Below are 13396 nucleotides of genomic sequence, written 5' to 3' on the forward strand. Positions count from 1 at the left end.
ACAGAGATAAAGTCTATATCACAAGGTTGCTCCGAGGATTAAACGAGATAATCTATGTGAGCACACAGTCTCAGTTGAATTAGAATCTATTCCATTTGTGAGGAAGCTCAGCAACTGCACAACTAAATCTATGAGGACCAGACCCCCCACTACTTCCAATGGCATGTCCTCAAAGACTCTTGAAAACTGATCCCTCCTACTACAGGACATGGATAAGTCCCTGACCAGGCTGAAAAGCTTCCTCTCCTACTCAACCTCGACTTTCGCCTTCTAGAAGAGGAAAGGGTAGGCGAGAGGGGAGGAGGCCTGACTGATGGACCCTACACCAAGATCCTCCTGCAAAAGCTGGACACACAGCCCTGTGGGCTGGCCGAGTCTCCAACTGTGATGTAACACACAGACACTTTGGACTGAACCAGGTTTCTCTAGGCCCCTCCTCGATATTCTAAACTTCACTCAGAGGCCTGAGGCAATTCTATGGGTCACTGCCCAGCCAAGAAGAAAAGTGGCCTCTTGGAACAGAGAGGCCCAGCTAAGGATGTAGAAAGTGGGAGAGTCCAGAATTTGGATGCGTGGACAAAAGCAATGAAGAACGAAATGTGAAGACCAGTCCTTTCCAGGCAACAGAGGTATAAAAGATGCTACTCTTCCCCAACTACAGAAATTACTTTTCCAAACAGGGATGGGAGAATTACAAGCCATTCTGGGCGACAGAAGGGCCACATCCCCTCAAAGAGGGCCACAGGAGGCCAAATCCCTGCAATCAAGCAGCAGTACCCCTCTTCCCCTAGTCTCCAGAGGCCCTTAGCACAGATGGAATCCTACGTGCAGTTGCCAGCAACTGCTGGCAGACTGGCTCTGTTCAGAGTAAGCCTTCCACGACAGCACCTCAGAGAGCTGAGTAAATATTTACCATCTCTAAGAGCTCCTGAATTAATTTTTCTAGTAGTAGGACTACCTGACCATGGTTTCCATGACAGCAGCAGTAGATGGAGTGGGGGCAGAGCAGGGAGGAAGGCCTTCCAGTTTGCCAGTATATACCTGAAGCTGGAGACTGAAGTCAGAGGGATCCCCCTAACCTCCGTTTCCCCTCCCTCAGCCAGGTGAACATACAGTCTGGTAAAAAGTGCATATTAAATACTGTCCCCCCAAGGACCCACATTAGTAAAGAGTTATTGAACCAGCTGGGTTCCAAGTATTCTGCAACCAAGAGTCACTTGTATGTGAAATGAGGATTTAAGGAAAAAAAATTAGAGATGACTCAAAGCCCATTCCCTGGAGAGTCCTCATAGACAGGATATGAATTATTCCTTGGAGAAAACCTGGAGGGGACAGACCTCTAACCAAATGCAACCCTGAGACCTGTCCATAGCTTAGGAGGAAGTTCTGACTTGCTTGGGCCACAGCCCCTGCTTTCAGCCAGACTTCAAAGTGGACTGGGTCCTTCTCGGCAGAGGAATGACCAGGAGCTGCAAAGGCTTGTGAGATGAGGAGCTACATGTTCTAAATGCCTCCAGTCTCTGGCACTATTTTTACCTCATTCCCCAAATCAGGATGGGGATGGGCAAGAATTCTCCCTTCAAAGAGAGGAACAGGGCCAAGCAGAAGAAAGGATACAACAAATGCTCCCTCGGGTACAAGAATCCCAATCTCTGCCTAGGATGCTCTTCACCAGTACCTCATACTCCAGGCATCTAAAGGGCCTTTCCTCATCATGCCCAGCTATAATGACCCCAGTTTCTTCACTACTGTAACTGGTTTTGTTTTGTTTTTTTTTACCTTCCTTGTGGGTGTGTTAACTCAGTCTTTAGATGATAAGCTCTGGAAGGCAGATCTTGGGTTTCCCTCTTCCCTATTTTCCTATCAGACTCAGCACACAGTAAGCATATATGGTCAGGAAGCTACCTCTGTGTTCCTGGGCAATAGGTAGGCCTGTGTTGGAAAATCACCAAGCCAGAACAAGCAGAGATCAGTCAGTTAACATCAGGCTTTGATTACTTCTGTGTGCAGAGATCTGTGGTGAGACCCAGAGGAAGAAGGCAATAAGTCTTGCCCTTGGAGATACTCTGGTCTAGCAGGAACCACACACATGGGGTTAAAAACAGAGCAGCAAGAAAATGTGCTGGAAAATTCAAATGCAAAGGACAAAGGGCAAAGAAGGAAAGAGGGGAGCCTGAGACATGCTGGGAAACATCTACAGCATGAAGGATATCAGGAAAAAAAAAGAGACCCTCCCTCCCCCTTCTCCCTGGAAACAGTTGAAAGTTCACTCTCAGACAGTCTAAAAAAGCAAGAAAATAAATGCTTCCTCTCTTTTGTGGTCCCCCCCTGCCATATCACTTCGTTTATTAGCAAAGACGTCACTGCTCAGAGGAACAGGATACTGTACTACTTGGTGGTACAAAGGAGAGCAGAGGCAGGATGACCCTCTAGTAATCAGGGTGGGGAATAAACAGATTTTCATCCACCCCTTGGGGTCTTTTCCCCTCCACCCAAAGTGGTGGAGGGATCAAAGGCAGATGGCTATTTTCTTCCTACAGTTCTAGAGCTCCACTACTAGAACACAGGGCTCAATAAACACTTTGACAATGACAGTGGCCATTTCTAAAAAAGTGGATAATTCAAATTGCCAGGCAATCCTAAAGTCATTTCTATTTTTGGGGGGAATACGTTACTTGTAGAAGCCTGGTTTATGTTCCTAATTATATCTACTTTAGCTGACAAAACAACAGCAGGAAACAAACTTTGAGTTATCTAAATATACATAGCCTTATGGGATAGAAGCATGACGGGAAGCCAGTTTGTGAGTAGACATTTGCTGGTGGATAATCCATAAAGTTGCTATCCAGCCACCTCTTGATTCACAAAGTTTATTTCTGCATATCTGTTCCACCATCTTGTATCTGAACCAACATTTCTTCAAATGTAAACTATGAATTCCACCTACTTGCCTGGCCACCCTCTAATACCTTACAAATGGCAGTGACAAAGTTAGAGGCAAGGAAGTGGCCAGTGAAGAGCCAGAGCCTGCTAATTTACTCATCCTGTCCCTGGATAACCACCATGTTGAATGTATTACATTGTAAAAACAATTCAGCAATCATGTCCCAGTTCTGGGTCTCATATTCCTAAGGCAATCATGTACCAGTTCTGGGTCTCATATTCCTAAGGCAATCATGTACCAGTTCTGGGTCTCATATTCCTAAGGCAATCATGTACCAGTTCTGGGTCTCATATTCCTAAGAGTGTCTCTTCGTGTATAGCAGTAGAAAGGGATACAGTACATGATCAACTGTGGACTGTCAGGGGCAGGGCAAAAGGAACAAGATGGGGAGGGGAGGGTTAGCTATCTTGTAGTCTGAAATTCCCATCTGGGTCCACCACATCACCTCACTCTACCGGCTCTCCCATCTATGTGTTCTCTCTGTGTGTGCTATCTGGTTCTGAAGGAGAGTCCCCTAGGTCCCACTCACCCCCTCACCCCCCTGCTGTAGTTGATGCTACCTAACTAAACACTACTCACTCTTCCTTAAGTTTTCACTTATTCTGAATGCCCAGTTAACATCACTGGAGGCTGACTGTGTCTACACGAAGTCAATACTATCTAACAGGAGGGTCCAAGGTCTGCTGCAAGCTCCTAGCAGCCCCTTAGACACCTACACCACTTATTTACTTCTCACCTCCATATATGACCTAAGTCTGAAGCAGAGTAAATATTAAAAATAGCTGTGGCCCGTATGTGGAAAGGAACGTCAAGAATAAATTCAGTAGACTTAGATGCCATATCCCTTCCTCATCAACATCCCCCAACCCATTTTCATACTAGTGGCTGCTGTTGCTATGACAACCTGTCCAGGAAGTTGGCCCACACTTCTTCCTTCAGGAGCAGGAAGTCTGGAGCAATGTTTGTGTTGCCTTAGAAAAACTTGAAGGCCTCCTCCCCCACCCCCACCCCGTATCCGCTCCAGTATCCCTCCTCAACCCAAGTTCTTAACTCCCTTCCCCACCCCCCACACCTACCTCCTCTAACTCATCCTTGGCATCCAAACTGGTTGAAAGTAGCAGCCTCCCCCCTCCTGGGGCTCCTGCTCCCGCTCCTCCTCCACCTCCCGCTGCTCCCGAAGCAGCTCCTGCTGCTGCCCCCTTTCCCTTCTGTAACTCCATGGCTGCAGACAGGAGACGGGAAAAGGCCAGGGAGGGGATGGGTTGGAAGTCCTAGAAATGAGGAAATCCGGGCTGCCAGGGACTGGGGGCAAGAGGGACAAGTGGGGGAGGGGAGGGAAAGGGTCCCTGTCCTCTCCACTGCTCCCTCCTCTCCGAACGGCCGCTCCTGTGGAGGGGGCGAAGGTGGACGCCCCCAGGTCCTGCCTCTGGAGTGGCAGTGCTGAGGAAAAGCCGTTAGCTCCTAAGTATGCTGGGGTGAGGGTCTGCGCCCCTATGGGAAGGGTAGGACAGGCTTCCGCCCCTGAAGAGGTGGAAGGGGAGCCCTTTCTGGCTTCTGACCCTAAGAGAAGCAGGGAAAACCCTAAGTTTCTGCCTCAGGAGGTGGGAGAAAGAGGAGTCCTGCCCCTGAAGTAGGGGGTGGGAAATCTTCCTGGCTGGTGCCCCAAGGGTTGGGGAGCGAGGTTCCTTTGGATCCGGCCCCCAGGGGGTGAGGGTGAGGCAGTAAGCGCTATAGGAGGACACGGAGGACCAGCTGCTCCCTACACGACACAGAAGCGGCCATGGTAGAAGGGCGGGGGGTGGGAAAGCTGAGGGCGACGGCTGGGGAGGGGGAATCGTGGAGGCCTGCGCCGGAAGTGAGCAGTCGCGCTCCCTGGCCTCCGCCAATAGCGGCTTCCGCGGTGGCGCTGTGTCTCGAAGGAGTAGGCCGACGATGGCCGGCCGGCCTTTTCCCCGGCTGCCAATGGTATTGAGGAGAAGAGAGACTGGTCTGATAGACAATCAGAGTGCCCAATCGCATTCCTCCTTTCCTCCCGGGGGGCGGGACGGGACGACTTCCCGGAGGTGGGGTGGCAGTGCGAGACGATCAGGAAGAAGAGGCTGCGCCTGCGTGCAGTGACGCGCCTGGGCAGTGCTGGGCTCCGCCCTCCTTACCTCACTCTTTCTGGAGCTTGGCTGGGTAAGGAACTGGGGCACTGTTCCTGGGTGGCTTTGGGAAAGCCGAAGCCTAGCTACGAATTAGCAGTCCAGGGCGAGGGAGCGGACCCCTAACCTTTAAGCAGTCCTAGAGCAAACGGCATCAGATAGTATGGAGGCAGCTTCCGGAGTGCATCACCCAAGCAAGTGTATGAGCTCACGCAAGTGCAATTAACATCCAGACGTTGCCAAAAAAAAGTGCATGGACCCACTTGTGCAAACCAAATCATTAGAATCGTGCCAGCAGTAGCTCTGGCAAAAATTTACTAAATGACGGAATCACCTTCATCTTTGTTTTGAGTATCCGGGACTGACCCATTAAAGTCGTACTCTTGCCCATAACCCGATGAGGAATGTTCTGATCTATTCTGAGCGCCGTGTAGCCTTGATTGCCTCAGTCCATGTCTACTTTCTGGTTCCCCATCTGCGCTTCTCAGTGGTATTGTCCATATTTTCAGGAGCACTTTAGGATTGCCTTACACATCCAAAGACAGACTGTTTCGCTATTTTTAATACCTACTTTAAAAAAATCCATATCCCTGCTCGTTATACTTTATGTAAAATGGAGACAAGGGCTACCTGTCGCTTTGAGAGGATTATATGAACTATCAGGTGTGAGATCGCTTTTTAAACTGGAAAACACTGTCCAGATACTAGTTATCACTACTGTACAGGGGATCCTATTTATTTCTACACTTGTACTATCTTAACATTTTAACTATATATACACTTTCTTTCTTTCTTTGTTTTTTGGTGAGGAAGATTGGCCCTGAGCTAACATCTATTGCCAATCTTCCTCTTCTTGCGTGAGGAATATTCTCCCTGAGCTAATATCTGTGCCAGTCTTTCTCCATTTTGTATGTGGGATGCCACCACAGCATGGCTTGATGAGCAGTGTGGGTCCATGCCTGGGATCCAGGTGGTGAACCCCCCCGGCTGCCAAAGGGAAGCGCCAAACTTAACCACTATGCCACTGGCTGATCCCTGTATACACTTTTATTGAAGTGATGTGAGTGGTCCCTTAAGTTGACTCTCTCATTCATTCCTTTGTTATATATATTAGCTGTAAGACCTTAGGCAAGTCATTTTGACTTTCTGTAAATTATCTTACCTGTAAAATAATAGATAGACTGGCTGATCTCTGAATACCCTTCCAGCTCTGAAAGTCTGTAGTTCTATTGAGTATGCTTTGCATTCCTTCTAGGTGCAAAGCACTTCATTAGCCACTGAAGAATACATTACATTACATTAACATACAATACATTACATTACAATAACATTACTATGGGTCACTGGAAACACAAAGATATATTAGGTGAAAAAAGAAAAGTAAGGTTTAGAACACTGTATATTTATGCTTCTATTTGTGTGTGGGTTTTTAAAAGTGGGAGGGCCGGCCCCGTGGCTTAGTGGTTAAGTGTGCGCACTCTGCTGCCGGCGGCCCGGGTTCGGATCCCGGGTGCGCACCGACACACCGCTCCTCTGGCCATGCTGAGGCCGCGTCCCACATACAGCAACTAGAAGGATGTGCAGCTATGACAGACAACTATCTACTGGGGCTTTGGGGGAAAAATAAATAAATATAATCTTTAAAAAAAAATAAAATAAAAAAAATAAATAAAAGTGGGAACTAGGGGAACATATAAGTATACACATTTGTAAATACAGAGACTATCTCTGGAAGCATACACAAAACCCCTGTAATATTTGTCTCTGGGTAGGAAACTGGATGGCTGGGAAATGCGGCAGGAAAGAAACTTACATTTTACTGTATATGCTGTAGTGGTTTTTGAATTAAGTACCATGTAAATGTAGTGCTTCTTTAAAAATACCTGCCTTAACAAAAAATATTTTAATAGGAAAGCATACTCTCCCTTTCTCCAATAGCTTACAATTTGGTCAGAAAATAAGCTCTAGTTCTTGTTACATACATATTAATAAAATGACAGCTTACACTTGCAAGAGCTTGCTACATGCCAGGGAACATTCCGAATACTTAACATTTTAATTCATTTACACCTTGATTTAAGTATTATCATCTCCCCCATTTTTTTTTTTAATTTTATTTATTTATTTATTTTTTCCCCCAAAGCCCCAGTAGATAGTTGTATGTCATACCTGCACATCCTTCTAGTTGCTGTATGTGGGACGCGGCCTCAGCATGGCCGGAGAAGCGGTACATCGGTGCACGCCTGGGATCTGAACCCGGGCTGCCAGCAGCGGAGCGCGCGCACTTAACCGCTAAGCCACGGGCCCGGCCCTCTCCCCCATTTTACAGATGATAAAACTGAGGCACAGGGAAGTTTAATAATTTGTCCGGGTCATATGGTTTAAGAAATGTAGAACTGAATTGTGTCCCCTAAAATTTATATGTTGAAGCCCTAACCCCCAAAGTGATGGTATTTGGAGATGGGGCCACCAAAAGGTAATTGGGTTTAAATGAGGTCATGAGGGTGGGGCCCTCATGATGGAGTTAGTGCCCTTATAAGAAGAGAACATCCCCACTTCCCAACAACATGTGCACAAAGAAGAGGTCTTGTGAGCACACAGGAAGATGGTGGTGGCCTACAAGCCAAGAGAAGAGGCCTCAGAATGAAACTTACCTTGCCAGCTCCTTGATCATGGCCTTCCCAGCCTCTAGAACGGTGAGAAATAAATTTCTATTGTTTAAGCCACCCAGTCTATGGTATTTTGTTATGGTAGCCTGAGCAGACTAAACCAGGATCTGAACCCAAGGAGTCTGGCCCCAGGGCAAGCACACTTTACTCCTCCATCATATTGCCTTTTTGTTAATACAAAGTAGAAAGTGGAGTGGTGATTTGGAAATTTTTAACTTTTATAATTCTGTGAGTTGTTTTTTTAAAAACTTACTGCAGTGAACATGTATTACTTTTCATTTTTATTTTTTTAATTTTTTTGTGAGGAAGATCGGCCCTGAACTAACATCTGCCAATCCTCCTCTTTTTTCTGAGGAAGCTTGGCCCTGAGCTAACATCCATGCCCATCTTCCTCCAGTTTACGTGGGACACCGCCACAGCATGGCTTGATAAGCGGTGCATCGGTGCACGCCCGGGATCCAAACCGGCGAACCCCGGGCCGCCACAGCGGAGCGCACGCACCCAACCACGGCCAGACCCGTATTACTTTTTAAATAACAAAAAGTCCAATAAGGTCAAGAACAAAAGAAAAAAGTTATGGGTAAATGAAAGTATTTTTTACTGTAATAAACTCCAAAAAGCTGATGACACTTTTCTCTAACTCAAAGCACCTAGCCCTGTAACCTAAGGCGTGTGAAAACTTAAATAATCTAAATAATTATAAATTAAAGTGAATAGTCATTTGGGAATAGTTGGTTCACTGATTCATTATTAGAAAGGCTTTTGGAAGCTCTGTGTTATCCTCCTAACTGCTTTATCTGTGTCAGTGTTGGCGTTTGTCCCCAGCAACCCAAGTGCAGAAGCTTGTTGTTTTTTACATTCATTCTTTTTTCTCCCAGATTCAATCAGTCACTAAAGGCCTCTTGATATTTTTCTTAGAAATGTCTCTGGAATTTGTTCCTCTCTAGCCAATACCATATATATCTATACCTATATATATATTTCTCTCTCCTTAGGGATTACAATGGATTCCAATCCATTCAACATCCTGCCACTTCTCTAACTTTATTAAACTACCCGCAGACACCTTCTAAATCCTCCCAAATCCTCATGATCTTATCTGGCTCACCCCTACTAATCAACATAGTCTCCTAAGACTTATTTTTTTAATTTCTATAATTTAAAAAACCTGTAAAAGTAATAAAAACCCATTATAACAATTCAAACATTAAAGTAGAAGTGAACCCTCTTTTTTCCCCTTCACCCCATCAAATCTCACTTCTCCTGAGTCATCAGTGTCACCAGTTTGTTGTATATCCTTCTCTACTTTTTCAAACGTACATGAACACATATCCACAGTTTATTTCTTTGGTTGGTTATTTTTGTTTGTTTTTTAACAAAAATGAGATTATGTTCTACAAATTTTTCTTCTTGCTTTTTAAATTAACATTTACATCCTGGCCATTTTTTTTCCAAATCAAAACATGGAGATCTACTTCATTCTATTTAATAGCCTCATAATACTCTCCTCCTCCATCCGGAGAACTTCAGCTCTTCCCTGTCCCCGTGTAGTTGAGTTCCAGAACAAAGGATCTTCTGTTTGTCAAAATCCACCCCTAGAAGACAACCTAGGTTACAAATAGCAAAATTTTTTTGGCAGGGAGGCTATATTTATCATTAATAAGAATCAAATAATAAGGCTCTAGAATGAAGAAAAACAATAAAAAGACTCACAATGCTACAGAAACTTCCTCCATCGAAGAAAGTACAACCCAGTGCCCAATGATCCTGAGTGGGTTTTAGGTTGTGATAATGGAGGAATCTCCGTACCTCAGACAGAATGATGAATTAAAGAAAGGATTAGGGTGAAGACTAGAGAGGCATACTTATAAAATCTACAGAAAACATAAAGTTGAGACCACCAGCTAATAGACTGGATTACCAGATTTCATTGAAAAAGTTCTTGATGAGATAAAAGAATGAACTAAACAGAACGAGAAGATATTAATAATGATAAATGTGCTTATTTACATGCCTAGGCCTTATTCTAGAAAGGATTTAAAGCAAACAGGGAGAAATGTGAGTTCCTGAAATAAGTTTTTAAAAATTAATGAAGTGAGATAGGCAAAGATTTCTTAAAGAGATACAGAAATCATAATGGAATGATGGATGAATTGGACTTCATTAAAATTAAGAACTGTCCATTAAAAAAACACCATTAAGAGAGTAAGAGACAAGCCATGGACTGGGAGAAAATATTAGTAATGCACATATCTGACAAAGGACATGTATCAGAAGATATATATACATGGATTTAGACAGATATAGATATATAAGAGATAGACAATTCATTTGAAAAATGGACAAAAGACTTAAGCTGGCATTTCACAAAAGAAGACATCCAAATGGTTAATAAACATATGAAAAGGTTGTCAACATCATCCATCATTAGGGCAATACTAATTAAAACTACAGTGAGGGGCTTGCCCCATGGCCTAGTGGTTAAGTTTGGTGTGCTCTGGTTTGGTGGCCCAGGTTTGGTTCCCAGGCATGGACCTATACCACTCATCAGCAGCCATGATCTAGAGGTGACCCACATACAAAGTAGAGGAAGATTGGCATGGATGCTAGCTCAGGGCAAATCTTCCTCACCACAAAAAAACCAAAAAAACAAAAAAAAACTACAATGAGATACTGGAAATTATAACCAGCGCAATTAGAAAAGAAAAAGAAATAAAAGGCATCCAAATTGGAAAGGAAGATGTAACATTATCTCTATTGACAGATGACATGATCCTATATATAGAAAATCCCAAAGAATCCACAAGAAAGCTCTTAGAGCTTTTTTTTTTTTTTTGCTGAATTCAGCAAAGTTGTAGGGTACAAGATCAACATAGGAAAACCAGTCGTGTTTCTGTACACCAGCAATGAACAATCTGAAAGGAAATTAAGAAGGCAATTCCATTTATAATATTGTCTAAAAGAATAAAATACCTAAGAATAAATTTAAACAAGGAGGTAAAAGATTTGTACACCAAAGACTACAAATTATTGCTGAAAGAAACTAAAGAAGACCTGGGCCGGCCCCGTGGCTTAGTGGTTAAGTGTGTGCGCTCTGCTTCTGGCGGCCTGGGTTCGGATCCCGGGCATGCACCGACGCACCGCTTGTCCAGCCATGCTGAGGTGGCGTCCCACATACAGCAACTAGAAGGATGTGCAAGTATGACATACAACTATCTACTGGGACTTTGGGGGAAAAAAAGGAGGAGGATTGGCAATAGATGTTAGCTCAGAGCCGGTCTTCCTCAGCAAAAAGAGGAGGATTAGCACGGATGTCAGCTCAGGGCTGATCTTCCTCACAAAAAAAAAAAAATTAAAGAAGACCTAAACAAATGGAAGACATCCCATGTTCATAGGTAGGAAGACTTAATATTGTTAAGATGTCAGTACTACATGAAGCGATTGATCTACAGATTTAAGGCAATCTGTATCAAAATTCTAACAGCCTGTTTTGCAGAAATGGAAAAGCCAACCCACAAATTCACATGGAATTGCAAGGGGGCTCTGAATAGTCAAAATAACCTTGAAAAAGAAGAACAAAGTCAGAGGACTCATATTTCCCAGTTTCAAAACTTACTAGAGTAAGCTACAGTTATGAAAACAATTGTTGTACTAGCATAAAGATAGACATATAGATCAATGGAATAGAATTGGGAGTCCAGAAGTAAAATAATGCATCTATCACCAATCAGTTTTTGACAAGGGTACTAAGTCCATTCAATGGAGAAAAGAACAGTCTCTTCAACAAATAGTGCTGGGACAAATGGATTTCCACGTGTAAAAGAATGAAATTGGACCCCTACCTCACACCTTATACAAAAATTAACTCAAAATGGATCAGCAACCTAAATATAAAAGCTAAAACCATAAAATTCTCAGAAGAAAACATAGAGGTAAATCTTCATGACCTTGGATTTGGCAATGGATTCTTGGCTATGACACCAAAAGCATGAGCAACAAAAGAAAAAATAGATAAACTGGACTTCATTAAAATTTTGCACATCAAAGCACATTATTAAGAAAGTTAGAAAACAACCCATGGAATGGGAGAAAATATTTGAAGTCATATGAAGATTTAATATCCAGAATATATAAAGAACTCCTAAAACTCAAAAACAAAAAAACCAAACAACTCAGTTAGAAAATGAGAGGACTTGAATAGGCATTTGTCCAAGGAAGATTTATAAATGGCTAATAAGCATATAAAAAGATGCTCAACATCACAGTAATTAGGGAAATACAAATCAAATACATGTTACAACATGGACGAACCTTGAAAACAGTATGCTAAGTGAAATAATTCAGACACAAAAGGACAGATATTGTATGATTCCACTTATTTGAAATATCTAGACTAGACAAATTCATAGAGGTGAAAAGTAGATTAGAGGTTACCAGGTACTAGGGGAGATGGGAATGGAGAGTTATCATTGAATGGTTATCAAGTTTCTATTTGAGGTGATGAAAAGTTTTGGAAATAGTGGAGATAGTGGCATAATATTGTGAATGTAATTAATGCCACTGACTTATACACTTAAAAATGGTTAAAATAGAAAATTTTGTGTTACATGTATTTTACCACAGTAAAAAATAATTTTGAAAAACTACAATGAAAAATCACCATTTGACAAAAATCATAGCAATGATGATTCAGGCAAGAATCAGACAAACCCAAAACAAGGGACATTGTACAAAATAACTTATCTGTCCAAAATGTTAAATTCGTTTATACTTAAGACTGAAAACTCTTCTGTATTAAAAAATACCAAAGAGACATGACAGCTAAATGCCATGAGTGATCCTGGACTGGATCTTGGAAGAAAAAAAAGGTTGCTATAATGTACATTATTGGGACAATTGAAAATTGGAAAATTTTGAGTGTATACTATAGATTAGATAGCAGTAAGTTTCCTGATTTTGACAAATGAGTAGTCGTTATGTAAGAGAATGTCCTTGTTCTTTAGAACTTTATATATATTATATATATAAATTTATACATGTACATAAATAGTATATAAAGATATATATTCATACATATATAAAACCCTAGCCCATAACCCTAACCCTTTATATTATATTTTATATATATACATATATACACACAGAGAGAGAGAGAGAAGGATAAAGAAAATGTGGTAAAATGTTAATTGGAAAATCTGGTTGAAGGGTGTACAGAAGTTCTTTGTACTCTTCTTGCAACATTTCTGTAAGTTTGAAATTACTTCAAAATTTTAATATTTCGAAAAGAAACCTATGAGATACCACTAAACACTTACTAGAATAGGTACAATTTACAAGTATTGGTGAGGATGTGTGGCGACTGGAACTCTCATACACTGCTAGATGGAGTGAAAATTAGACTGATTCCTTTAGTAAACTGTTGAGCAGTATCTACCAAAGTGAAACAATTGCCTATTCCGTGCCACAGCAATTCCACTCTAAGTATATAGCCAAGAGAAATGAGTGCATGTGTCCACTAAAAGGCTGTATAAGAATGTGCACAGAAGCATTATTTATTACAGTCAAAAACTAGAAACAATTGTGAACCTAAAACTGCTCTTAAAAAATAAAATATTTAAAAAAAACCCTAGAAACCATCT

General features: G+C 42.4%; 1 protein-coding gene across 1 annotated transcript in view; it reads right to left on the bottom strand.

Annotated features, from left to right (window-relative positions):
• The window catches only part of INTS3 (integrator complex subunit 3), a 37438-nt gene extending 32651 nt beyond the window's left edge, over positions 1 to 4787 (bottom strand). The window contains exon 1 of the mRNA XM_004436069.3: positions 4021 to 4787. Coding sequence (XP_004436126.1) covers positions 4021 to 4164 — 144 coding nt within the window. The 5' untranslated portion in view covers positions 4165 to 4787. The remainder of the gene's footprint in view (positions 1 to 4020) is intronic.
• Between the last annotated feature and the right edge of the window lie 8609 nt (positions 4788 to 13396).

Source organism: Ceratotherium simum, chromosome 2, assembly GCF_057802395.1.
Source record: "Ceratotherium simum simum isolate JZ-2026a chromosome 2, ASM5780239v1, whole genome shotgun sequence".
Lineage (NCBI taxonomy): Eukaryota > Metazoa > Chordata > Mammalia > Perissodactyla > Rhinocerotidae > Ceratotherium > Ceratotherium simum.